General features: G+C 35.0%; 1 protein-coding gene across 4 annotated transcripts; it reads left to right on the plus strand.

Moving 5' to 3' along the window:
- On the plus strand, positions 1 to 25,907 carry LOC111057209. Of its 4 annotated transcripts, XR_005573549.1 has the most exons (8): positions 1 to 295; positions 5,323 to 5,405; positions 6,627 to 6,837; positions 11,602 to 11,873; positions 12,873 to 12,966; positions 14,563 to 14,749; positions 17,268 to 17,440; positions 25,703 to 25,864. XR_005573549.1 is itself a non-coding variant. In XM_039443976.1 (6 exons), the coding sequence occupies exons 1-6, from the start codon at positions 289 to 291 to the stop codon at positions 25,879 to 25,881; spliced, it is 795 nt and encodes a 264-aa protein (XP_039299910.1). In that variant the 5' UTR covers positions 1 to 288; the 3' UTR covers positions 25,882 to 25,907. The 4 variants fall into 4 exon arrangements, 3 of the variants coding, with proteins under 3 accessions (XP_039299910.1, XP_039299908.1, XP_039299909.1); XM_039443976.1 differs by lacking the exons at positions 11,602 to 11,873; positions 12,873 to 12,966 and having other exon boundaries at positions 14,563 to 14,701; positions 17,265 to 17,440; positions 25,703 to 25,907; XM_039443974.1 differs by lacking the exons at positions 1 to 295; positions 11,602 to 11,873; positions 12,873 to 12,966 and adding an exon at positions 2,432 to 3,407 and having other exon boundaries at positions 14,563 to 14,701; positions 17,265 to 17,440; positions 25,703 to 25,907.
- The last annotated feature ends 1,326 nt before the right edge of the window (positions 25,908 to 27,233 follow it).

The raw sequence follows: 27,233 nt of genomic DNA on the forward strand, positions 1-27,233 counted from the left end.
TAACCTCTCATTTTCTTTTCAGTTATTTATTTTGAATCTGTATGTAGTGTTCAGTGTTGTGAATTTGTAAAGAAGAGTTTATGCATATTTTAAGTTAATTATATTACTATCATATTTCGTAAAACTTAAAAGTGAAAAAACACTCACATTCTTTGATGTGGCGACGTCCGTTTAATTATATATTAATTGCAAGTTACTAACTTATGTCGTGAAACTATTGTAGGCCTAGTGTGATTTTGTATTGTTAGATTCAAAACTACCGGTATTTGAGAATCAACTATTCTTTCAATGAGAGGTAAGATAATACTCTTCTTTTTACAATATCAACATAAATAACGCCTATTAATAGATTGAATTGATTTCTTGAGTAATTTCTATTGTGTACAGTAGATAATTGAGATATTTAAATTCTTTGGTAAAAATTAGTTATCCATTATATGCTTTGAGAAAGTGTCGAGGAAAAATTTAAATAAATGATTTCAAGTAGCCTACCAATGAGAGTATTTGAAATTTAAATTCAGCGAGATAAGTTAAATTTTTGTCAGTATCTGTGACAGTTGAAGCAAACAAATAACAAACGATTGAAAGATTACTTTTAAATGATTGGAATCAAATGAATAAATTAGAATAAAAGATTAAATTACGAATCTCAAACTGAACTAAGTTATAAAGTTTTTATAAAGAATACCTATTATCATAAAATATGGTTACAAAGTATTAGTGATATTAGTGATTAATCAATAGATAAACAATTTAACTCTTTTCAATTAGGTATTGGTAAATTATAGAGTATGTTGAAGTTACCTTGAAACTCGGAGCTACTATTCTTTTAATAGTAGAATAGAAATAAGTTTCCTATAAAGGCTGGTGGCTTATAATATGTAAGCTAATATAATAATTATTTGCCTACACTATATAATAATAAAACTAACTAAGCCTAACTTAACTAAAATAACACTAAACCCTAATACCACTAAATAAATAAACACTACGAGGATAATAGACTAGAAAATCGAGCAACTGGAGACAAATCGAGAAAAGAGAACCATCAGCACACAACGAGAAGAACGCAATGACGAAAACATCAGTTTCAGCTGTTTTACAGGTTTACCAATTTAAAACAGGTGTAGAATTGTAATAAATATCAATATTGAAATTCTATATTTTCCAACCAAAAAATGATTTGAAAAAGTGTCGAGGAAAAATTTAAATAAATGATTTCAAGTAGCCTACCAATGAGAGTATTTGAAATTTAAATTCAGCGAGATAAGTTAAATTTTTGTCAGTATCTGTGACAGTTGAAGCAAACAAATAACAAACGATTGAAAGATTACTTTTAAATGATTGGAATCAAATGAATAAATTAGAATAAAAGATTAAATTACGAATCTCAAACTGAACTAAGTTATAAAGTTTTCATAAAGAATACCTATTATCATAAAATATGGTTACAAAGTATTAGTGATATTAGTGATTAATCAATAGATAAACAATAATTTAACTCTTTTCAATTAGGTATTGGTAAATTATAGAGTATGTTGAAGTTACCTTGAAACTCGGAGCTACTATTCTTTTAATAGTAGAATAGAAATAAGTTTCCTATAAAGGCTGGTGGCTTATAATATGTAAGCTAATATAATAATTATTTGCCTACACTATATAATAATAAAACTAACTAAGCCTAACTTAACTAAAATAACACTAAACCCTAATACCACTAAATAAATAAACACTACGAGGATAATAGACTAGAAAATCAAGCAACTAGAGACAAATCGAGAAAAGAGAACCATCAGCACACAACGAGAAGAACGCAATGACGAAAACATCAGTTTCAGCTGTTTTACAGGTTTACCAATTTAAAACAGGTGTAGAATTGTAATAAATATCAATATTGAAATTCTATATTTTCCAACCGAAAAATGATTTGAAATAATAACGAATCAAATCAATAGAATTATTTTGGTTGACATTGATCCAATCAGAGCTATATATTTGATTTTAATTTAAGTTGACTTCAGAAAGGGTACTCGCAGACAGTGTTCTAAATTTCGAACAATTTGAAATTTGAACACTTCTATGTTTGAACAATTGACAAAATTTTCAAGTGTTCGAATTTCAAATAATATTGAAAATTTTGTTCAACTCCAAATTTTTTTGTAATGAAGCTTAAAAATTTAAAATATTCATAAGCCTAAATAAACTCAATAATTAAGATAGGTAATAAATTTGAATTGAAGAGAGAAGATAATGAATTAGGATTAGTTGATGTTCCGGCCATCGTCTTCAAATTTACCGCCGATGCCCCAAGTTTGACTCAGAAGGCTCCAACAGTAGATCATAATGGAATGGAATTAAAAATAATAAATTTGAATGGAAGAGCAAAGATAATAACACACTTTTATATAGTAAACTGTAGATCTTGGAAAGATTTCTATGAGAAAAAATATTATAGGGAGTTTTAATGCAAAGTGAAAACTGAACTTGAGAGAACAGAACTGAACTAGTTCTGTAAAAATGAATTATTCCAGATTGGTTTCTGAACATTTTTTTTTTAATTCAAATAAGCAATTGAAGAAAAATTTGAGGTAGGAATCATATCATATTAAGACCCAAATAAATTAGGATTATGGAAAGAAAAAACTTCCAATACCGATGGGATATCTTATTATGCTAGGTATTTTTTCTCTATGGTTATTTGTTGTGTGCAGGCAATTATAGAATGCAATTGATGTGTTGTATTTGATTGTGGCAAAGCAATGGAGCGCATCATAGTGCATCGCACTTGGGCCTATTGCGATGATAATCAACCAATCGCAGAGCTTGCTGCGCTGCCGCCCCGCCTGAGAAAACGCTTCATTTGGCTTGGCCCTAGTAGTGATGTAGACTGAGTAACTTTGCAACATGCAGCAAGTTATTCATGATAGCTGGAGGAAAGTTGATATATTCAGCCTTCCTTAGAATAAGAAAATGTTTATTGTCATTGAACAAATCAATAGGCAATAGAATATTCATGCCTCCCTGCTTCTCAAGTTGTACAAGGGCGAGACCATATCAGGCGTTTTTAGAGTCGGCAGGCGAGGACGCTCTCCGATTAGCTGATTGGATTCACGCCTGGTATCGCGCCAAGACTCTCACTGCCTATTTTGCTATTTCATAGAGTTTTGAAGCTTGACAAGAAGTCATCTATAGGCGTATTAACACAGAGAAAAGATAGCATAAGAAGATATCCCATAGTATGGTTGTTTATGTTCTAAACTCAAACTGATTACTGTCGACTACTGACTATCATTACAGTTTTGTTGGGGGAAGAGTGTAAGAACAACACAGTATGAGAGACAACCAGCGTCACATAGATTTACTAAAAACAACTAGCGTAAATGTAGAAAAACAAACTGTAAAGATGGGTGAGTACACTAGGGTAAGCCTACCTATTTATTTAATATTTAACTGTAACTTAATTAATGAGTTGTAACTTAGACAAATAGGGGAACTTTAGGCATATATCAATAATTCCTGTGTTTCTTATATTGATTCAATAATGATACACAACTATTTTTTTAAATAATTTGGCGTAGGAGATCAACAGGCGCAATCCAAAACTGTTTTTCCCTCGTGTTTTGATTCATTCATATAGTTCAGAAAGTAGGTTCTTTTCTTTGAAAAAAGTAAACTCTGCGTTTTTATTAATCGACAATTTCTATCCGGTATATACACTGGTCACAGACAGAAGAAAAATTAAATTGAAACAAATTGAGGTTATGTTTTCTCTACATTATAAAATGTCTTATTGTCTGACCAAACACTTGAAACAAGAACATTTTCAATTTAAAAAGAAGTAATTAACGCAGTTTTTACACTCAACTCAGTTTCTTTCTTGAGGAAAACTGCCTCTTCTCAACTCATCAGTTTGGATTCCGAGGGGGGCGTTCTACCACAGATGCTGTTTGTTACTTGGTGGAGTCCATGCTTGTGACAATAGAGGATAAACACTCTATTGTTGAACAAATGAGTAAGTGAATCTGAGGCCCGGTTGCACCAAAGCCTGTTAAATTTTAATCGTGATTAATTCCACGAGAACCAAACAGAGAAGGCCTTTAGAAAAGACGGCTTCTCTGATTGGTTCTCGATCTCGTGAAATTAATCACGGTTAAAATTTAACCGGCTTTGGTGCAACCGGGCCTCAGAGGCAGTAGCTCTGAGCAATCTGACCAAGGCCTTTGACTGTGTTTCTCACTGTAGGTCTACATTGTTAGTTAAACTTGAAAGATATGGAGATCAAGGGGTGGCCCTTAAATTGCTGAAGGATTTTCTTGCTTATCGTAGAGAGGTGGTGTCAATTGGTGGAACTAAATAGTGACAAAAATTTAAAATAGTGACATGGCTGAAGAATAACCCATTCTACACCATGAGTGAATATTTTGATGCATATAAGGACAACATAGCCTGACCTGCCATCTTAAGGTGCGTACAGATTTACGCGCCGCGAACATGAGCAATTCACTTTTAATCAGCTGATGCCAAGCATTTTATATCTGTATCTTACAGTTTCTGTGAAAATACAGATATAATCAGCTGATTAAAAGTGAATTGCTCATGTTCGCGGCGCGTATATCTGTACGCACCTTTAGAAGTAAATTTCATGATTCCATCCATCCACTTCACTGGTCATTGATGAAGAAAAAAGAATTATACGGCTGCGTCGGATGTATGCTGTGGTGTGCCTCAGGGGGCCCTCTAAACTGGGGATTATTCGCAGATGACAACCCCAGTTGCCAGGGATGGAGATGCTGCTGTGGCGAACCACAGGTCTATTGAAGGTCGCCAGTGATTGGTTCCGGGTGAACAGACTGTAGTGACGTCCACGTTATAATGGCAGTGGAGAGAGATAGGAGAACAATGTTTCCGATCCTCAGTCTTGTTAATGATTTAATAATTAATGATCAATTTTGATAATTTCATATGCTAACACAGAGATCGTAACTGATCCAACAATAATGTTAACCACGTATGCGCAACTATTGGTTAGTTTGAGCTAGGAATTTGCCAAGCTCGAGCTCGAGCTCTGTTACACGCTCTTGCTCCACCTGCGATCATCAATCGATCTGCTCGACGGTCGATTGCGGAGCATAGCGTAAGTCTGTACGCACCTATACACTGCCATTATAACGTGAACCCCACTATATATTTCTGTCATTTGGTTTAAATGCCTTTAAACTTTCATTCTTGGCCTCTGATATGTGTTCCATTAATGTTATTGATCTCTTTCAATCAAAATTATATAATTCTACTCATTGATTTCCATTTTTCGTTTCATTTCAGACAAATTCGAGCTCAATACTGATATTCTAACAGCCTGCAACAGGTGTGAGTCACTAAAAGATATCGGTTCAAAGGAGTTTCAGGTACCTTTTTAAAAAGTTTTATAACATAAAATTGATTGAGAATTGTTCTGAATACTTACATTTCGTCAAATTAAACAAAATCACCAATTCTCCTCCAGTTTTGAATTTATTATCATACTGTGAATTACTTTATCTCATGATTAATTTGAACTTTTCCAGAGAGAAAGTTTCAATTTTACACGATTTGGCAACACTGTAATTTCTTTGGATGGAGGGCCAAAATTTTCAACTTATTTTATACAGACTATAGCGAACGGTACTCTCTATTGCACGAGATATAAAATTGTAACATATGGTTTCTCAAATAAAATCATTTTTAAAAAGACAAGATTTGTCTAGTTTGATTTCTTGCCGACAAGAAATATTGGACCATCAGTCCAAATTTGCCTCTTGAATATTGAAAGCATTAGTTATTCTAAGAGTCAGTATTTATCTAAGATTTTAAAAAGAGACAATATTAATGTGGTTGCACTTGAGGAAACTCACTGTGACGGTTAGGAGCAATTGAAAAATAGAGGCAAGATACGGAACCTGGATATGACCAATTTGGCACCATATAGGCCATTCATCAAGCATACGGAGTAGTAACTTATATAGAAAATGCTTCTCTTATCTCTACCTCCTTAGATGTTTATAGTGTGGTTGTTAAAATAGGAAGCATTACTGTAACGAATATTTATTTGCAAAGGAAAACGATTGGCCACATAGTGAAAGAGTGCCCAATCACGGCCTTTAGAGGAGAAACAGAAGAAGATTTCTTGATGGCAACTCCAAATTCAATAGCCTATCTGAATGGACTGGATATATGTATTTGAATAAATTGTTTTTAGTTACCATTTATGTTTATTTTTATACCTTGAAACAAGGGATCATTCCCATATTATGATCCTGAAGAAGTGAAGATGAAAATGAATACTGATTGATGTCTTGGAAGCCATACTTACTTTCTTACTCCCAGGGCCAGCTATATCTAAGTTGACATTTGGCCGCACCAACAAACTGTCTCCACGTAGTTCGCTCCTCAGCATCTCTTTCTGTCGCTCCAAGTCTCTCCATGTCAGTCTTAACCTGTTGCCACCATCTCTGTCTGGGTCTTCTTCCTAGGGGGTTGGGTGTTGAAACTTGGACTCTTTTCCTCTTGGAAGCCATAGCCTAAACGAATAAATTTAAAAAGTCTGTTCGTTCAATCACAATTTTATCTTTTATTTATGTAATTTTCAGAATGTTAGTGAGCTGTGGATGCACGTGAAATCAGTTGAAGAAGACGTTGACAACAAGCTAATCTCTTTCACTGATTTGAATGAACAGCAAATGCAGCTGCTCCATGACTACAATGACATGAAGGACTTGACTCAGTGCGTCTTCGGTCGACTGGCGACCATTCTCGACGTGTCCGTTAGTCAAGTGCACAAAAAGTTTGATCTTTATGATGGTAAGTTGTTCTATTTAGTGAGGTCCACGTTATAATGGCAGTGGAAAAAGATAAAAGATAGGAAATTAACACCACCTACAAAGTATGTTCTGTAAGATTTGTCTGTTTTACATCTTGGCAGATGCAACATCTGACTGGATCGTGTATTGAAACTATGTATCTGGGACCGCTGAAAACATGTTCTTTTTTATACAGAGTTTTCTGAAAAAGGTGCCCATAAGTCAGGGCGTGATTCCTCACATCAAAAGAAGTAGTTCTAATTAATATAGGTCCGAAAATGCTTGGTTACCAAGTTATACAGGATGAAAGATTTCGTCTGAATTTCAGTTCCCCTGCTGAAACGAAGCCCTACGGGTATTTGTTGGCTGTTAATTAAGATGTAAAATTTAGCCAACTTTATTTAAAATGAACTGAAAAATTGAATAAAACCATTTCCAGACCTGTAGCTACTGTAATTTTTAAGATATGTGACGAAATACGCGAAGCTTGGTCCCGAATAACATGTTCCTTCAAGGTTTGAATCAGATTTACTATGTCAAATGTACAATAAACACCAGATATTATTCTACACAACTTGTAGAAAATTTGATTTCGAAGAGAAAGATGTAGAATAAGTCTATAATAGTCAAATGCAACCTTTAAAAAATAATCCTTAGTTACATACAAAACGCATGAAAAATAGACAAAATCTGTTAAGATCTCTTTTCATGCATTTTGTATGTACTTAAGGATTATTTTTTTAAATGTTGCATTTGTCTATTATAGACTTGTTTCACATATTGCTCTTCGAAATTAATTTTCTACAAGTTCTGTAAAAAAAATGCTGTGTTTATTGTACATTCAACATAGTAAATCTGCTTCAAACCTTAAATGAACTTGTCTTTTTGGGACCAATTTTTGCCTATTTCGTCACATATCTTGAAATTTACTGTAGCTACAGGTATGAAAACGGTTTTATTCAATTTTTCAGTTAATTTTACATAAAATACACTAAATTGTACATCTTAATTAACAGCTAGCAAATACCCGTAGGGCTTCGTTTCAGCAGGGGAACTGAAATTCAGACGAAATCTTTCATCCTGTATAATTTGGTAACTAAGAATTTTCGGACCTATGCTAATTTGAACTTTTTCTCATCTTTTGATGTGAGTAATCACGCCCTGGCTTATGGGCTCCTTTTTTCAGAACACTCTGTATACAGAACAGAGCACAGTATATACAAGTTTAATACTGTTAATACATTGAGTCGATAAACAGAGGTCTACAACAAGTCTCTTGCTGATTCTTATACATAATAGTTCTATAGTGGCGTCCACGTTATAATGGCAGTGAAGAAAGATAGGAGAAAAACGTTGCCAAGTCTCTCCATTTTGCCACTGACTGTACACAGCTGTTACTCAATTCATCCCATTAAATTTAATCTAATAATAATTATCATTTCCTTGATAAAATAATTAATTTAATGTCAAATTAATCAAGGAATTATATTTTTTCATAATTTGATTCAAAAATTTGCTTTCATAACTGAGATCAGGGGCCTGTTTCATAAAAGTTACAAGTCCTGTAATACAGGAGAATCACCATTCCAATTACATGCTCAATATAGCCGATAAAATCAGCTATAAAAATTTATCATAAAAATGTAGAAGTCCTGTAATACAGGAACAGCTGATTTTATCGGCTATATTGAGCAGGTAATTGGAATGGTGATTCTCCTGTATTACAGGACTTGTAACTTTTATGAAACAGGCCTCTGGCCCCAGATTGTTATTTTTATACAAACCTGAAATAGCGGCTAATTTAAAAAGCTGTGATACAACAATCTGAATTTCAAAACAACAGAAATTAAGTCATTTGGTAGATATTCTACTCCAATTTCTTTTTAAAATAATAGAAATCCTATTCAAAAATAAGTAATTTCAATGGATTAATTCTTAAATAACTTTTCAATATTATTTATACCGGTACGAGTAGGTCTAACCTATACGGGTAGGCTAACTGAAGCATGGATGAAGTCTAGGATGGTTAGTTATCAACTTTTAAAATGTCATTTCAGGTATTTTAATTTGTGTTTCTCATACGGTAATGTGTAAAAATTATTTCATTGTTTCAAAAATACATTTTAAATCAATTATACGACTTGTGTAATCAAGTATTTTGATAGAATGGAGAAAAAAATGGCGGCTGAGAATTGTTTGGTCAGTTTTGTACAGTCTCTGTCAAAAGTGAATATAAAATATTCTGGCAAATAGACAACATTGCAAAGCGAGAGAGAGAGATAGTGCTATCTGTTTTGTTGTATGATAGAAAAGGACAGCAACAGTATTGTCAATCGTACACTGCCATTATAATGTGGATCTCACTATAATTGCTCTCTTCTGGCACAGCAGTAGATGTTTGAGGTGGGCTGTGTGACCCCACAAATGCAGGCCATAAGCTAGATGACTCTGAACTAGAGCAAAATACACCATTCTTAGATGCTGGGTTGATAGCTGATCTAAAGTTTTCTAAGAACAAATGTTGATCTTGACAACCTTGTACACAGATTCTCGACATGAACACTCCAGGACAATTTTGGGTCTATGTACAGGGTGTACCTGGAGAAACAGGTCTAATACAGAGTGACCAAGAGCAACATAACACGTACTTATGGGGCTCTGCCCCATTATTATCAGTATGATCACTATTCACATTTTCTTCATGTACCGTACACATTTTTATTACAACACTAGTACATAAGTCTAATTGAAAACTTGATAGTAAGTAGTCGACAGTAATGAGTTTTAGTTTAGAACATAAACAACCATGAGATATCTTCTTATGCTATCTTTTCTCTGTGTTAATATGCCTATAGATTGCTTCTTGCCAAGCTTCAAAACTATAATGTAGCAAAAAAAGACAGAGCGATTCCATATTAGGCGTGAATCCAATCAGCTAGTCGGAGAGCGTCCTGACCTGCCGACTCCAAAAATGCCTGATATGGTCTCGCCCTAATACAACTTGAGAAGCAGGGGGGCATGACTCTTCTGTCGCCTATTGCAATTGATTTGTTCAATGACAATAAACATTTTCTTATTCTAAGGAAGGCTGAATATATCAACTTTCCTCCTGCTATCATGAATAACTTGCTGCATGTTGCAAAGTTACTCAGTCTACATCACTACTAGGGCCAAGCCAAATGAAGCGCAGCAAGCTCTGCGATTGGTTGATTATCAGCTGATTCCTAAACGCCATTTCACACCGCCCGCCCTACGACATCACATCTATAATACCATAGATAAAAGATAGCTTGAGAAGATATCCCATGATATAGTTCGTTTACATTTCAAATCAATTCAATTTCTTGTCATCTCAAGCTGTTCACTGTCGACTACTGTCTATTATTTATTAGTGTTTTGGCAGGGTTAGAGTGTAAGAATGGCACAGTATGAGAGACTTCAAGTGTCACATAGCTTCACCAAAAATCTGGTGTGGCGCACTCACACAACTTTCCTTGCCGTTGTGAAAATTGATCACCTGACGCTGGTGTTCACGCGCATCTCAAGTCTACTATTCAAAGATCCAAGCCAGCTGGTGACAGGACAATAACGCTGGAGACACACGAAGTCTGCTATCTCTTCATAGTGAATGATTTAATAGAATCAAAAGTTGCCAACAGTTTACAATTGAAATAAATAATAACCTTTTCTCGAATTTCGAGCTTATTTTAAATTTTAGGTGAAACTGTTACTGAACATCAGTTTTAGAGATTTTCATGCTCAATCTTTTCCACTTGATTTTTTTTGTTTAAATTGTATCTGAAGCCTGATAATTGTGAATCTAAAATCAAACTTTGCATAGATGGGACGGAGCTCCTGGAATTTTTACAGATATGGGTCTTGTGACAATTGATAGAGCTTATTAATGACTATTTTAGGTATAAATTTGATCAAAATCGTTGGAGCCGTTTTCGAGAAAATCGTAAAAAACCCTGTTTTTGACAACATTTTCGCCATTTTAACCGACATCTTGAATTATATTAGATCGAAATTGTCCGTGTCGGATCCTTATATTGTAAGGACCTTAAGTTCCAAATTTCAAGTCATTCCGTTAATTGGGTGATGATATCGTGTACACAGACGCACATACACACACACACACACACACACACCACACACACACACACACACACACACACACACTCACACACACACATACAGACCAATACCCAAAAACCACTTTTTTGGACTCAGGGGACCTTGAAACGTACCTATAGAAATTTGAAAATTGGGGGACCTTAATTTTTTTCGGAAAGCAATACTTTCCTTACCTATGGCAATAGGGCAAGGAAAGTAAAAACCAACTACTAGGACTTTCGGCTTGAGTTGACTTGGGATATCTTCATGTGCTATATTTTCTCTATGATGATATGCTTCGCCAACGCTACGTTTTCCAACGTGTAAACGTCGCTAAACAGTGAGACTTGAGATAACTCTGTGATCAAATAATACAAAATGAATTGTAGTTTGTTCGTGTCAGGTGATTCTATTCCAATATTTGAATAATAATTTTCTGTTTTAACAGCTTTGCCAATTGAAAATGAAATGGTCCTGTCTTGTGTATGCTGGAGCAAGACAGCATTTTAAGCGGTGGTCATCTGATTGAATATCATAACAGTCGGCAATCTGCCTCCTGGTTGTGCAGTTCTGCACTAATGTAAACATATATTTATATTCTATTGTGATCTATGAGGAGGCACTCCATACATCTACGTTGTCGTTGCAGCACTGACGATGATATAGGAGAAGGCGAACAGCGTAGTGGAGCAGTACCTAGACGTGCCCTCCTGGATCCACCGACATCTGATCGGCAAAAAGGGCGCCGACATTCTCAAGACGGAGGAGGACAGCCCCAAGATCTATTTCGACTAGTTTTCTTACTTCCATGGATTCTGTATACATGGCTATATCTGCACACACATCATGTGTTTGCTAAGCTCGGTTCGATCTGGTAGGAAGGACGGCCAGAAGTCGATTACCTAATAGATAACATTGAAGGTGCATAAGAGAAAATGTGTTGTGATTTATCATTTAGTCAGCTGAAGAATTCATTGCATACAGATGGAATTAAATAGAGAGTGCATTTATTCAAATGCTAATTAATATATTATAATTATTATTTAACGAAGATCCCAAATAAATGCTGTAAATCACCCCGAAGACTTCTGCTACTGCAGACATTGACAACAGTGTTAACAGCAAGATGGAAATTCGATGAGAACTACTATCCAAAAATTAGTTGCCAGCCCGGGAATCGAACCCGGTACCTCCCAATTGCCAGTCAGGAATGCTTACCCTTACACCAAACTGACAATCTCTGGATAGCAGCGCTCATTTTCATGTGCTGACACATGATTTCAGCTGTATAATACACAACATATTTAATTTATAAGTTCTATATCTCACTTCCGTTGAAGTCTGTCTGTCTGAAACATACGCGTAATTAATAATACAGGGTTTTTCTAAATGATGAACCCATTTTAAAAAATTGGTATTTATTAAAGTAAAAATGCAAAATGGACAACCTTTATACAAATGGAAAGAGAAAGTTTCAAAGTTTTTTTCAATACCTTACAAGTGTTCAATATGGTCTCCGGCTGCTGCAAGATCTGCGGAAGCGTATCACTGCTGCCGTGCACTCAATAACACCAGCGTGTGGGACGAGTTTGGCTACCGCGTAGATGTTTACCATGCAGCAGCCGGAGGCCACATTGAACACTTGTAAGGTATTAAAAAAAACTTTGAAACTTTCTCTTTCCATTGGTATAAAGGTTGTCCATTTTGCATTTTTACTTTAATAAATACCAATTTTTGAAAATGGGTCCATCATTTAGAAAGATCCTGTACTACTTGTGATAGCAGTTGCTAAGACGTTGGTCTTAAAAGTCGTCCTGAAATAAATCCATCTTCATCCTGGCAATAATCTAAGAATCCTTGTTGCTCTCTGTAAAAAATGGTAAACTTCTTTCCTAAAAACACACTTATTATTCTTTTCAGTTGGATTTTAATATAAAGTCGCAAGTTGCCGATTTACATAGTAGAAAAAGGATTGAAGAATTGGCACATAAAGCTTATAAACACCTCATTCAAGGTAACTAGTATTTTCAATTTTATCAAATATGTTTCAACCACATAAATCCTAGATTAGCCATCACTTTGTTATTCGTCAGTGAATAGAAGAAAGTTCAATACATTCAGTACTTGAATTGTAAGATATAAAATTAATAATATGGATTAATATTTGTCCTTACTCGGCTCATTTATATTTACTGTATTTTTTTTTTGTAAATCATTTCTAACTTTTTTGTCGTACTATGCACTGTACCTAATTTTCCATGTGCCTACGTTTTTATAGTACAACAGTCCATTTGTCCAATGTCAAAAACAAGGATAGGAAAATACCTATGTTCTATCTATGCTAATGAGATGTGTTTGTTTGAAAATTGATGTGCTCGTTTTTTTTATCTTTCTGTATAAGTCAAGTCAGTGAATAAATGTAACATAATTATGACATTTTACCTTTTTATCTGAATACTTCTAATAATTCGATTGTATGGTATGAGATATTGTGATATTTCTCCATAATTTAAAGAATGTTGATGTTGTCAATACCACTTTAATTTATTCGAAAATTAATTCATCTTACAGAACCAGGTTTCATGGTAACACCTACCACATCTTCAGCTGAACTAATTTGTTTGTTATTGTTGAATGAACAGGAAATTCAATTTTAGGTTATGTGTTGGGCTTGTAAACGGATTGAGTACTTTATTTATGTAGATTACAATATATACTGGCTTATACACTTATATACAATAGCTTACGATACAGCAAAATTGTAGATGAATTTACAAAATATAAACTAAGAAAATAATTATTGAGCTGTACCGTATATGATATGAAAAAAAGCAATTTGTAATAACTATAGATAAAATAGATAATATTGTTATGCATCTACATAAATTGGCGGAGCTTTGGACATATCAATGTCCATTCTTCGGAATGAATATTCGAAGTATCCTTCCCACTAACGGAAGGAGAATGAAAAATGTTAGTGGGAATAGATGGATTAATGATGAAATTAAACTATGCTAATAGTTTTAGAATAGAAAATTACATTGTAAATGAAATTTTAGTCATCTTAAAAATATACTATATACACCAAATTTGGTTGGTAGCTTACTAGTGATTGTATAATCATTTATGAAATATATTTTTACGCAATAACTTCTGTTAGATTAAACATGCAAACAGATGATGTGTTAATGTGTTTGTCAAGCTCCGTTTAATCTGATAGAATTCATAGGGTCGGCAAAATATCGTACGACCAAAGATCGATGTGTGTGTGTGCAGGGCGTAAGGCGAGTTACACACACATCGATTTTTGGCCGTTCTTATAAATTCTATTGGATTAAACAGATGATGTCAGATGAATTCATAAGGACGGAAATAATCGAACGTCCAAAAATCGATATGTATGTGTAACTGGATAAACTGGCTTAATAAAGGCCAGTATGCAGTTACTCGGTTTGAACGGAGAATTGTCAGCTGTTCGTTTAAACCCCATATGAAACACATTATGATAAATGCAACCATATCTACAAGTAAACGTGTGTTAAACGTAGTGTTAGCATATGGCCCTAAGTCGTGTATATACTAAATGATTTTATGTTTGTGACCTGTACAGAATATGGAAGAGCTGAGTACATAGTACAAGAGGCCAGTAGACTGACTGAGATCTTTGAAATTGCCCATCCCTATATGATTTTGGAAGTGGCATCAATGGCTTTGCATGAGGAAAATGGCGAGCTTGCTGTCGAATTACTCACTTCTCAATCGACCATCCATTAAATGCTGCAGAATTATACAACTCAGTAATGATATCTCGCTATCAAAGTCTATTAGGACGTTATATTTTATTATAAATATTATTATAAACTATAAGGTAACCCGAGCCCCGCAAGGATTTGTTTGAAGAACAAATAAATTGAATCTATAGTGAGGTCCACGTTATAATGGCAGTGTTTGTTTAGTATGGTATTGCTATCCTTGTCTATCATTCAACAAAGCTGATAGCGCCATCTCTTTCTCGCTTTGCTCTGTTGCCAGATCGTCTTTTAACAATGTAGAATTAATAATTAATTAACAAAATATTTCATCTTCGTTATGAAAATGCATTATGAAATTATTGAAAAATATAATTTCTTGTGTAATAAAATATGATTGATCATTTTAAATGAGAATGAACAGTTAATATTACATCAACAAACCTGAATCAGCTATTGTCTATCTCTTCTCTGTATAGGGGGGCTACTTGTAATAAAATAATTCAAAAAGAGTAGCCTACTGAGATTTTTATTTTTCTTTCTATCAGCTACTGTCTGTATGAGGCATTGACAAGATAGAGGATCGGCAACGTTGTTCTCCTATCTTTCTTTACTGGCATTATAACGTTGATCTCACCATAGCAGGTAATCCGAGCTCTCCCCAGGGGTCTTTTTAAAGCACAAATAAATTGAATCTATAGTGAGGTCCACGTTATAATGGCAGTGTTTGTTTAGTATGGTATTGCTATCCTTGTCTATCATTCAACAAAGCTGATAGCGCCATCTCTTTCTCGCTTTGCTCTGTTGCCAGATCGTCTTTTAACAATGTAGAATTAATAGTTAATTAACAAAATATTTCATCTTCGTTATGATAATGCATTATGAAATTATTGAAAAATATAATTTCTTGTGTAATAAAATATGATTGATCATTTTAAATGAGAATGAACAGTTAATATTACATCAACAAACCTGTATCAGCTATTGTCTATCTTTTCTCTGTATAGGGGGGCTACTTGTAATAAAATAATTCAAAAAGAGTAGCCTACTGAGATTTTTATTTTTCTTTCTATCAGCTACTGTCTGTATGAGGCATTGACAAGATAGAGGATCGGCAACGTTGTTCTCCTATCTTTCTTTACTGGCATTATAACGTTGATCTCACCATAGCAGGTAATCCGAGCTCTCCCCAGGGGTCTTTTTAAAGCACAAATAAATTGAATTAGGTATTATAGTTTCATACTGATATTGAAAGTATGAACAACTGTTATAATCTACAATAGAAAAACGATTTGATTGAGCGTACGAATACTTTGTATCACAGAATAAAAATAAATCTGTTCTTATTTTTAAATTTATAATTTATTGATTAACAAACATGTTGAATTGAGTATGCTAAAAATGTAGAAATTCTTTAAATGTTGTGAAAAATAATGTAAATGAATGAAAATGCAAATAAATAATTTGAATTTGAACATGATACAGGCCTATAACCATCCTCAGTCAATCAAGAATTTACATGCAAATTTTCAAGTTAATCAATTAAGTAGTTCAGACGCAATGATGTGTCATTCGTGAATTTCCTATCCACATAGGAAGTACTGTAACACAATATTCCACTGCAAAAAAATATGAGTTCGATCAGACTCGATCCTGCAATCTTTCAATCATGAGTCCCCCGTTCTAACCTCTACACCACGGAATCAATTACAGAAAATTCTGATTGGTTGTGCTTTTATCGTTGGGTAAACTTAAATCACAAATTGAATAAACTTGTTTTTATCATTAAAATAATCAGAATTAATAATTGTTAAAAAGCATTGAAAATAGACATATAACCATCCTCGATAAATTGAGAATGTATATGCAAAATTTCAAATTCAGTAGTTCAGACGATGCGTCATTCGTGAATTTCCTATCCCGTATGTGTATAAGCCAGTTTTCCTTTATTAGATCATAGATTGTGACAATATGCTTGACCTCTTCAAGTTATGTATTATTGTATTGTATGTATTAATGTATTATTTTTGGAAACAAGTGTTCCAAATGTTTGACACTAATGGCCAATCACTTAATGAGACTAAAACGGAGAAAATATTGTTTTCATTAAAGAGCAGTCTGAATACTGAATTACAAAATTACACACAACCAATTAAATTACTTGGTATAGTGCTGGACAGTAAACTGTGTTGGGATGAGCACGTTGAATTTCTTTGTAAAAGACTGGCTAGAGTCACATTTCTTTTAAGAAAACTGAAACCTTTAGTTACCACTGACATTCTGCTAATGGCATATTATGGTCTGTTTCATTCACATTTGAATTATGGCCTTTGATTCATCCAATGGCCATGGATCATTCAATTCATTCATGGGGGATCAGCGCCATTTTATCTTATGTTGTTTTATGTTATCTGACATTGTTTTATATTGTACCGTAGCCTATCTGAGTTACTTCATCTATGTAAATGTGTCAATGAACAAATAAAACTATTTATTAAAGTTCAATCAACTTGAGTTACTATTTTATTGCAGAGGATAATCATTATACATTCTACTTTATTTCCAGATATCTCGTTGATTCAGTGTCTATTGATCAGAAATTGTGCACAAAATTGTTGGATTTTGTTGGGGAACATATTTTCAACCTTGCCAAGTACATGTGCAACACCTCCAAGCCATTTGAAATCGCCTCACTCTTGAAAACCGTGTCAAGCATGTGTTTGGAATCCGCGTCAGTCAGTAAGTACCACCTTAGAGTAAGGTTAGAAGATATCTCACAGTTTGTAGAATTCATTCAAAGTGTTGCTTACCTATGGAATTGTAGGATGGGGAGGAACAAACTACGTTCACCTCGACACCCTTATAAAAGTGTAAAAACGAATAATTAAAATCATCAAGCAGAAGCCACCTCGTTATCCATCAGACCAGCTCTACAATGAGTTTGGTGTGATGGACGCAAGACAACTCTACTCCCTAGAAATTGTTTGCAGACTGCACAAGAACACAGAAAGCTTTCAAAACAGAAACCACTGTCATAACACTAGAAATAGAAGCCTACTTATAACGAACGTGGCTAGGAAGGCAATATACCAACGACACTTCAACCACCTAGCACCAAAACTCCACAATTTACTTCCTGTACACATCAAGATAATAGAAAACTCAAGAAAATTTGAATGCGCCGTTAGAAACTGGATCACAACAACTGGAAGACATAATATAGAAAACATAGTTTCGAACAATATGTGAGCTCACTTACCCAATGTATTTGCACCCCCACTCTAAATTCAATTGTATTACTACTACACCTGCTCTAGAACATGGGTTTCCCATAGGTGAGTAGGTTAATTTCCGAAAAATGCAATTTATTTATATTTGTAGTAAATTTCATATATTGTATTTTTGAATATTATGTACATTTTATTGATTAGATTGTTTATTTGGAATTGTTTATTGTTTAATGGGAATAAAATTTATTTGTATTTGTATAAATTATGGTGTTGTGTCCAATATCCAATATCGTGATCGATGACCAGGCTTCCCCGGATAGATTGTGTCAAAAATTTAAACTGTATTTCACACATAGATGGCGGCGTCACAGACCAGCATAGTCATCATTGAATAAATCCTGCAAAGAATAGAAGCTCCTCCCAAGGAGCCACCTTGGTAGAGTGTTGTTGAACGCGGTAGGTGAGCGCCCCTTCACTGAGTGTGACAGGCAGTTGAACATCTTCATTGCCAGCACCGGAAAACAATCCCTGACCTTAGACAGTTGGTCCTCCCCCGAGTACTGTAGGTGTGCACTTCCTCTCTTCATGAGAACGTATACTGGTGTTTTTTGACGTGCAAGAGTGATGCTAGTATGTAAAGTTCATACACAGTGGATGCCCAGACGTTGAAATATGGGCTAGCAGTGAGAATCAAACTTGCTATAAGTCATCACACCAAGTGCCTTTTTTTGAAGCAGGAGAATATTGTATGTGTGGTGATATCTGAGAGAAAAGATGGCATAAGAAGGTACTCCATGGTTTGTAGAATTCATTCAAAGTTTGGAAGTTTTGTATCAAATAATGTTATTGTGTATCAAGTTGAGATGATGCTGTATCATATTGTGTTGATACTGTATCATGTGTGGTGATAACTGAGAGAAAAGATGACATCAGAAGGTACCCCATGGATTGTAGTTTATGTTTAAAAGTATACTATACTAAAGTAAAGTGTATTATACAATATCAACCCAGTATAATACAGTATCATCTCAACTTGATACACAACACCATAATTTGATACAATACATCTAAACTTTGAATAAATTCTACAAACTATGGGATTGTATTGATACGGCATCATGTGTGGTGATGAAAAATGATAGCATTTAGCCTAACATGGGCCTAATATCGCGGCGTTTTTAGCGTCGCATTAACAGGGCAATGGTTCTTTCAAAGTACACGCGCCAATAACGCTGTGTATAACTTGGTTCAGCGTTGCCAACTCCACGGCATTAGCGCTTGTATAACATTGGCCTAAGAAGATATCCCATGGTATAGGGCGTTTTTGTTGCAAATTGAGCCGATAGTACTAGTGGCTCGTGAAGCTTGTGAAAGTTGGCAGGACTGCCTGAACGGTTCTGGTTGTGCTTAGTATTGCTCTGTTAATTTTTATAAAATTATAAAGGTTTTCTGCTTTTATGTGGTGGAATTTTAGTGAAATGTGATTCAGTAACAGTCATTTCTACTGTACTCACCTAGACACTGCTGTGAGCTTTGTAAATTTTCACGGAATTTGCGACTTATTTAATTGTGTTAGTGGGCCATTTTTGGCAACTTGGTTGAACATGATTATAGGATAAAAGTGTGTTTATGTTTTCGGCGTTGCGAACTTGAATTCACCGGCCGGTCACTACCACTGAACTGTCGCCTGCTTCGTGTCAGCTGTGTAGGCTTTTATCACACTAAAGAAGATAAGGACACCGGTGAGATACCGTAGTTGTTTACAAGTGACAAACAACTTGTTGCGCATAGGCCGATTTTTCTTCAACCCTCTCAAAATCTTATCTGCTGTGTATAGTCTATCACGGCACACTGACCTACTTCTATTTTCATACGATAATGATTCCATCATCGTTTTCCCATTTTTAAATACTCTTCCTAGCACCTGATCCTTCTCATATTCAGGAGCTTCCAATTTTCCTGCCTTGACAGCTCTCCTGGCATTTTTTTTGTCCCCTGTTCTTATTCCTCTACATTCACTTTCACAATTGATTAATAAACAACATTCAATTCATGAAGGTCTTACAGTATTAAAATATTCAACATGTCCAAGAGTAGAGTAGGTAAATTCCCATGTGGAAAATGTGGTAAAAATGTTAATAAATCTAATAAAGCTGTACTATGTATGGGAATTTGTGCGAAGTGGCATCACTTTAAAGAATGTACAGATCTTACAAATGAGAAATATGAACTTATAAGAAATGGTGACTTGACATGGTCATGCGTTAGTTGCCAAAATCCAGATAAAGTGCAAGATCCTAGATCAAACATAGAAGCATGTAGCTTGCATGGGGAACATAATGAAGAACATTTGAATATTGAGATAAATAAACTCCTAACACAGGAGGTCGAAAATCAAAGAGCAATAATAGACGTTTTGAGAGATGATTTAGAACAGGCTAGGCAGGAGATCAAAAATTTTAAAAACTTGGTTTTGGAGAGAGAAGAAGAAATAGTTAAACTGAAGCAAAACGGTTCAGACTTTCAGTTAGTATCAACTAAAAAAAGAAATAAAGCTAGGAAAAGTCTGCCTAGTAGCCTGAATTTTTACAAGGAAAACTATTATGAACCACTGCAACCTGGTGGTGAAGACATGGAAAGTGAAGAGACAGATAGGATTGATGAGCGGAATACAGTAAATACTAAACTGACAAAGGGAAAACAAAGGAAACAGACACTTATCAAACAAAACTGCCCTCAGCCAAGGCTCAGACCAATTAAAAATAAGAAAATTCTACTATGTGCAGATAGCCATGGAAGGAACTTATCGTGGCATATAAATAATAAATTGAAAACTCCATATGAATGCGTAGGCTTTGTTAAACCTGGTGCTGGTACTGAATCAGTTCTGAATAGAGATAATATTGTGAGAGAAATTAAAAATGATGATGTTTTAGTAATATTTTGTGGCACCAATGATGTCGCAAAAAATGAGGCAGCAAAAGCTATGATGGGTATTAAGGATACAGTGCAATATTTCAATAACAATAAAATAATTCTGATTGACATACCTAATCGTTATGATCTAGTGAGTTGGTCATGCGTTAATAAAGAAGTAATAAAAACAAATGAATCTATGAGATCTATTGTCAGAGAGCATAAAAATGTTGTACTTGTGGAGGCAGGCAATGCTGATAGAAACTTTCACACGCGTCATGGTATGCACTTCAATAATTGGGGCAAGAGGTGGCTAGCAGAGAAGATTTGCAGAGCAATCGAGGACGATGACATAGCGTCTGAGTGTGTTGAAATGCTCATTTCTCTAACTGATGACTTCTCTTCATCTCGGACGGTAAATGAGGGTTCTAAGGACAAAACAGATGATTCCTCTCTATGCGGCTCACCAGTGGACCTGCTTGGAGATTTGCTCTCTCCTGTGACTGTGCCAGAGTATAAGTCTCCTGATTCTCCAGCGTTGCTGTTGGACCGCGGGATTTTGAGACAAGATGTCGGAGTTGGGCCGCAGTCCCAACCAATCTCTCCTGCATTGCTTCCGGGAAACGAGTTTCAAACAGTGGAATCTCCCCATACTTAGGAGCGGGCAACACTCAGGTTTCGGCGGCGAAGGTGGAGGATGAACAGTCTAATCAAACACTGGTGATTTCACACATTAACATACAATCTATAAAAAATAAACTCAACTCTTTAGAGGTTTTTAATCATAACACTTCATGTGATATACTTTGTGTTAATGAACATTGGTGCACACATGATGAGATAGATTTGTATAAGCCTGCTGATTTTACCGTGGCAGCTAGTTTTTGTAGGTCTACTCCCTATGGAGGTTCAGCTATTTATGTTAGAGAGTCTTTCAAGTATCCTCTCACTGTACTAAATATTGACTCCTTCTGTGAGCCCAAACAATTTGAGGCAGTTATGATAGCCTTACATACAATCAAATTGATAGTAGTTTCTGTTTATCGGTCCCCTGATACATCAATTGAGGTCTTCACAAATAAGCTGTCTCAACTCTTAGATTTTATTGATGTTACTCCTAAATACTGCAAATATAAGATTGTAATTGCCGGTGACATTAACATTGATCCTAGAGGTAAGGGCTCACAAACATTAGCTTTTCTCAACACATTGAAGTCTTATGACTGTTTTTGTATCAACTCACTTCCCACAAGATTAGATTCATGTCTAGATAACTACATCTCAAACCTTCACCCTACAACGTATACTTGTGCTACAAATCAACCGCATCTATCTGACCACTTAGGGATAGTGTTGACGATTTCTAGCCTGACTCCCTTCAGCACTGGAGAAGTAGATGATGGAAGTGCGAAAACTAGCTATAAGTATAGAGTGTTGAATGATACCAGTATAAACAAGTTAAAACGTTGTTTGAATGAAGTTGATTGGTTTGCAACAATCTGTACAGATAATGTAAATTTAGCATTCAATAATTTTATGCAGGTTCTGTCTAATAATTTCAAAAGATGCTGTCCTCTTAAAACTAGAAAAATCAGCCTCAATAAAAATTGTCAAAAAATAGCAGTGCAAGGAACTGGTACACTCCTCAGTTGAATAATATTAGAACTCTATTAGATTTTAGCCATATGAAATGCAAGACCAATCCTGAACTATTAGAAAATCATAGAAGATTGAAACAGCTCTATAGAGATCAAATAGATTTGGCTAAGAGAAAGGCAAATGATGATTTTATATTGAAATCTAATAATATGTGCAAAGCATCCTGGAGGGTTATAAATGATGAAACAGGGCGACTGCCAAAAAATAAGTCACAATCTGAACCACTTTTATCTGCTAGAGAGTTTAATGATTTTTTCGCAGGAATTTCTAATACGATTTCGGTAAAGAGTGATAGTTGCAACAATATTGGTTCTATTGATATTCTATCTGCATCTGGGTTGAAGCCTCAGACAAATCAACAGCCGTTTGTGTGGTGTGTGGTTGAACCAGACGTTATTTGTACGATTGTTTCAAGACTTAATAATTCCAGGGCAGAGGATGTTTTTGGATTATCCAATTTTGTTTTGAGGAAAATTATAGATGCCATCATAGAACCTTTAACATTCCTTATAAATTGGGCTCTTGGAGTAGGGGTGTATCCGGACTGCTTGAAAGTCACTGTGACAGTACCAGTATATAAAAAAGGAGATAAGAACAACATTAATAATTATAGGCCAATTTCTCTGGTACCTGTCATATCCAAGATAATGGAAAGCGCAATAAAAATTCAAATTGAGAAATATTTTGAGCAGAATAGATTGTTTCAGTCGGCGCAGTTTGCTTTCAGACGTAATTTGAACACTACTAAAGCAGTTGAAAGCGTTGTGTCTTTTATTATTGATGGCTTTGAAAATGGTGAAGAGGTTAGTGCTCTGCTTTTGGACCTTAGCAAAGCCTTTGATATTGTCCCACACAAGCAACTTATAGAAAAACTGCACTACTATGGATTGAATGGTAATGAGTTGTCACTTTTCAAGTCATATCTCTCTGATAGATTCCAGTATGTGAAAATGGGTGAGCAGAAATCTGATTGTAAGAAGGTCTCAGGAGGAGTCCCTCAGGGCTCTGTACTGGGTCCTTTCCTGTTTATAGTATATATGAATGATCTACCCTCATACATCCCTTATAAAACTGTTCTCTATGCAGACGACACGACACTTCTGTGTTCAAATAAGTCTTCTGAAATAAATAAAATTATCACAACATTTATGACCAACAGAGCCAATATTTGGTTCTCTGCAAATAAGCTTATGGTGAACGAGAGCAAAACAGAATCTATATTGTTTGGTTTGAGTAGAAATTGTGAAAAAAGATCAGTAAAACTACTAGGGATTAACCTTGATTCCAAACTCACTTGGAGTACCCACACTGAAGCTCTTTGCAGTCGCCTATCCAGAGTAATATTTTTATTGAAGAGGTTGAAATTGTATACTAGTGCTGGTTTAACGTTGATGGCATATTTTGCTCTTTTCCACTCTCATTTACAGTATGGCACCCTATTGTGGGGCAATTCAAGTGGTGCCAGTGACGTATTTTTGTGTCAGAAAAGAGCTCTGCGAACCATTTTTAATCTTGGTAGAATGGATTCATGCAGGCCATTCTTTAAAAGAAACGGCATATTGACTCTGCCCTGTATATTTATGCTGCAAGCTCTGACATTTGTCAAAGATAATCTGAGGCAATTCGATCTAAGATGCGATGTACATCAGCACTTTACAAGAGAGCGTAAACAAATAAATACCGGACGGGTACGACTTTCCAAAACACAAAATATGTATGTTTATATCGGTATAAAATTATTTAATAAACTGCCTGAAAGTATCCGTGATAAAAACTCTAGATCGTTCAGGTACGCAATTTCCAAACTATTCAAAAATAGGGCTTTTTATTCGATTGAGGAGATGTTGGCAGCTGATATTTCATGTTAAAACTCGCTGAAGGGCATTAAAATAGTTATTTGTATATCTAGAGTGAAAAGTGCTGTTTTTTCTCCCTGAGGGAAAAGTTTGAAGCCCGAGGTGAAGCCGAGGGCAACAATATTTTCCTGAGGGAGAAAAAACATTTTTCACTCGTGATATACACAACATTTTTCCTCCACCTACATTTTTATAAAAACTGCTAATATATAATTTTTAAAAACGTATGTGACCAAACAATGTGTTACAACATAATCTAAAAAGTAAACAGAAACAGCTGGCTTGTAATCACAGTTCTCCTCCGACATCACTATATGTCGGCTAAAGTTGTAACAACAATGACAGCCAAAACTACAGCTATGATGAAGTTCCCGTTTCAAATTTGATTAGTTAATAAGTAATATTCGTTGGCTGATATTTTGAATAACATGGAATAAAAGAAAAAAATATATACATTTTTTTAGTATAGTGATATGAAGTTTGTAATAATAATTTCAGCATACAAACATAAATTTTATATATCGATCAAATGTCTGGTTGAGGTATTGAATTCAGTTGGTTTAATGACTACTCTATATGCTTCCTCATCTGAGCTTAGACCTTCTGACCTATTCCAAATGTACGTTTTTAAAATAGAGATGCTTCCCATGTTATTTAAATGGAGTCACTTTTACTCCCTAGGGAGTTTTTCTGTTTTTTAGTACCGAGAGCGAAAAAGTGACACTTTAGTATCATGTTTCAGGGAGTAAAGTAAGTACTTTTGACAGTAGGTGGAGGAAAAGATAATTATTATTCATCCTTGGAAAAACACCTAATGATAATTATTTCTTCATCTGTTGGTGATGGAAGTGAGTGAGCAAGTTCATGTGTGTGGGAATGTGTCAAAATTATGACTCAGCTGTTGAACTTTTGTAATCATTCAATCAGGTACTTTAGTGCTGGTTGCAAAAAAGCCGGTTATTTTCAATCCTGATTAATTCCAGTAGATACATCTTTTTGAAATGTTTTTCTCTGATTTGGTTCACGTGAAGTTAATCAGGATTAAAATCTAACCGGCTTTTGTTCAACTGGGCCTTTGTGAGGGAAATTTTTGCCTTCCCTTTGGGTATTAATCTCAATTTACTGTGATTAGATAGAATATTTCTGTATGAATGTTATTATAATTTCTTCTTTCGTAATAAATTTCATGCTGTTTTACTCCAGAGCGGAGCTCGGAGCTCGGTTCCCGATATTATTTTCTTGTCAATGTTCTCTAAAAATATTTTTTCTAAAACCTTTGATATTAGCGGTGTATTAGTAAAATTAATGAATTGAGTTTGATTGTATTGTTTAATTTCCAGGCACCATTCTGCAGGCAGTTGAAATTTCGATTTGGGTGAATCTGATCACCGGTTGTCGGCCCCAAGTTTCATTTTTCTCAGAGTATATTCCTTCAACACGTCTATTCCAGTTTCTACCAGAAATGGTCACTTCTATTCTTAAAGAATATGCCTCGTTCGCCGGTGAGTTTCGTTATTAATTTCTAATAAATTATTTATTTAAAATACATCCTGTATGCATTGTTTAGTACCAACATGGAGAAAAGATAGCATAAGAAGATATCCCATGTTTTGTAGTCAAAACTTCAAAGTTTGAAAGTGTTGTATCAAATTATGGTGTTGTGTATCAAGCTGAGCTGATACTGTATCATATTGTGTTGATACTGTATAATGTGTGGTGATCAGAGAGAAAAGATAGCATAAGGAGATATCCCGTGGTATAGGATGTTTATGTTACTAATTTCAATGTTAACTCAAGCCGATAGTCGTAGTAGTTGTTTTTGGTGAAGCTATGTGACGCTGGTAGTCTCTCATATTGTGCAGTTCTTACACTCTCACCAGAAACAACAGTAATAATAGACGATAAACGGCTTCAGTTGACAAAAAACAAGTAATCGGCTTGAGTTAACAAAAAATCGGCTTCAAATTTGGAACATGAACGACCCATATACCATGGGATATATCTCCTTATGCTATTTTTTCTCTATGGCTTTATGTAATTGAGTTGTGTTTCGATATGTGAATTGAACTGTGTTGATTTTTATCTATAATGATTATATAGTATACTAGCCGTCAGGCTCGCTTCGCTCGCCATATCCGTCTAGCCAGGGGCTAGTCCCCCTGGACCCCCGACTAGATCGTCCAAAAATGAGATCAGCGGGCTCGCTTCGCTCGCCTGAATTTTTCATTTGAGCATGCTTCATTCCTTCAGAAAGTCAAAGTACTGAGAAAACGCAGAAAAGCTGAGAAAAATGCTGATTGCGTATCTCTGATGAAATATCAATGTCACCTCATCACAAAATTTTTAGACCCGGTACTTTGTACCGAATTTGAACATTTCCTGTCTATTACTTGATGAAAGGACTGAGAAAACTAAAAAAAATTCTAATTTTGGGCGTATCTTTGGAAATAATTTCAAATTCCTTCTAACACATCATTATTATACCCCAGCTGAGCTTCTGTAGTAAATTTGAACATTTTCTGTTCATTTGTTCTCGATAGAGCTGAGAAAGCGCAAAATAACAAAACATCGCTGGAAAACGCAGATTTTGGGCGTTATTTCAAATTCCTTATAACACAACATTATTATACCCTAGCTTAGCTTCTGTACTAAATTTGAGCAATTTCTGTTCATTTCTGTTCTAGATAAATCTGAGAAAAAGCAAAAAACAAGCTGGAAAAACGCTAATTTTGGGCGTATCCTTGACGTTATTGCAAATTCCCTCTAACACAACATTATTACACCCTAGCTGAGCTTCTGTACTAAATTTGAACATTTTCTGTTCATTTGTTCTCGATAAAGCTGAGAAAACGCTAAAAAAACGCTGGGAAA

The sequence above is a fragment of the Nilaparvata lugens genome, unplaced genomic scaffold (genome assembly GCF_014356525.2).
Source record: "Nilaparvata lugens isolate BPH unplaced genomic scaffold, ASM1435652v1 scaffold2386, whole genome shotgun sequence".
Classification (NCBI taxonomy): Eukaryota; Metazoa; Arthropoda; class Insecta; order Hemiptera; family Delphacidae; genus Nilaparvata; species Nilaparvata lugens.

Excerpts from the sequence above, each read along its gene's own strand:
- LOC111057209 (XM_039443974.1), top strand. The coding sequence starts at position 3,332 with ATGAGAGACAACCAGCGTCACATAGATTTACTAAAAACAACTAGCGTA. Across the intron at positions 3,408-5,322 it reads AAAACAAACTGTAAAGATGG|ACAAATTCGAGCTCAATACT; the intron begins GTGAGTACACTA and ends GTTTCATTTCAG. Across the intron at positions 5,406-6,626 it reads TCGGTTCAAAGGAGTTTCAG|AATGTTAGTGAGCTGTGGAT; the intron begins GTACCTTTTTAA and ends TGTAATTTTCAG.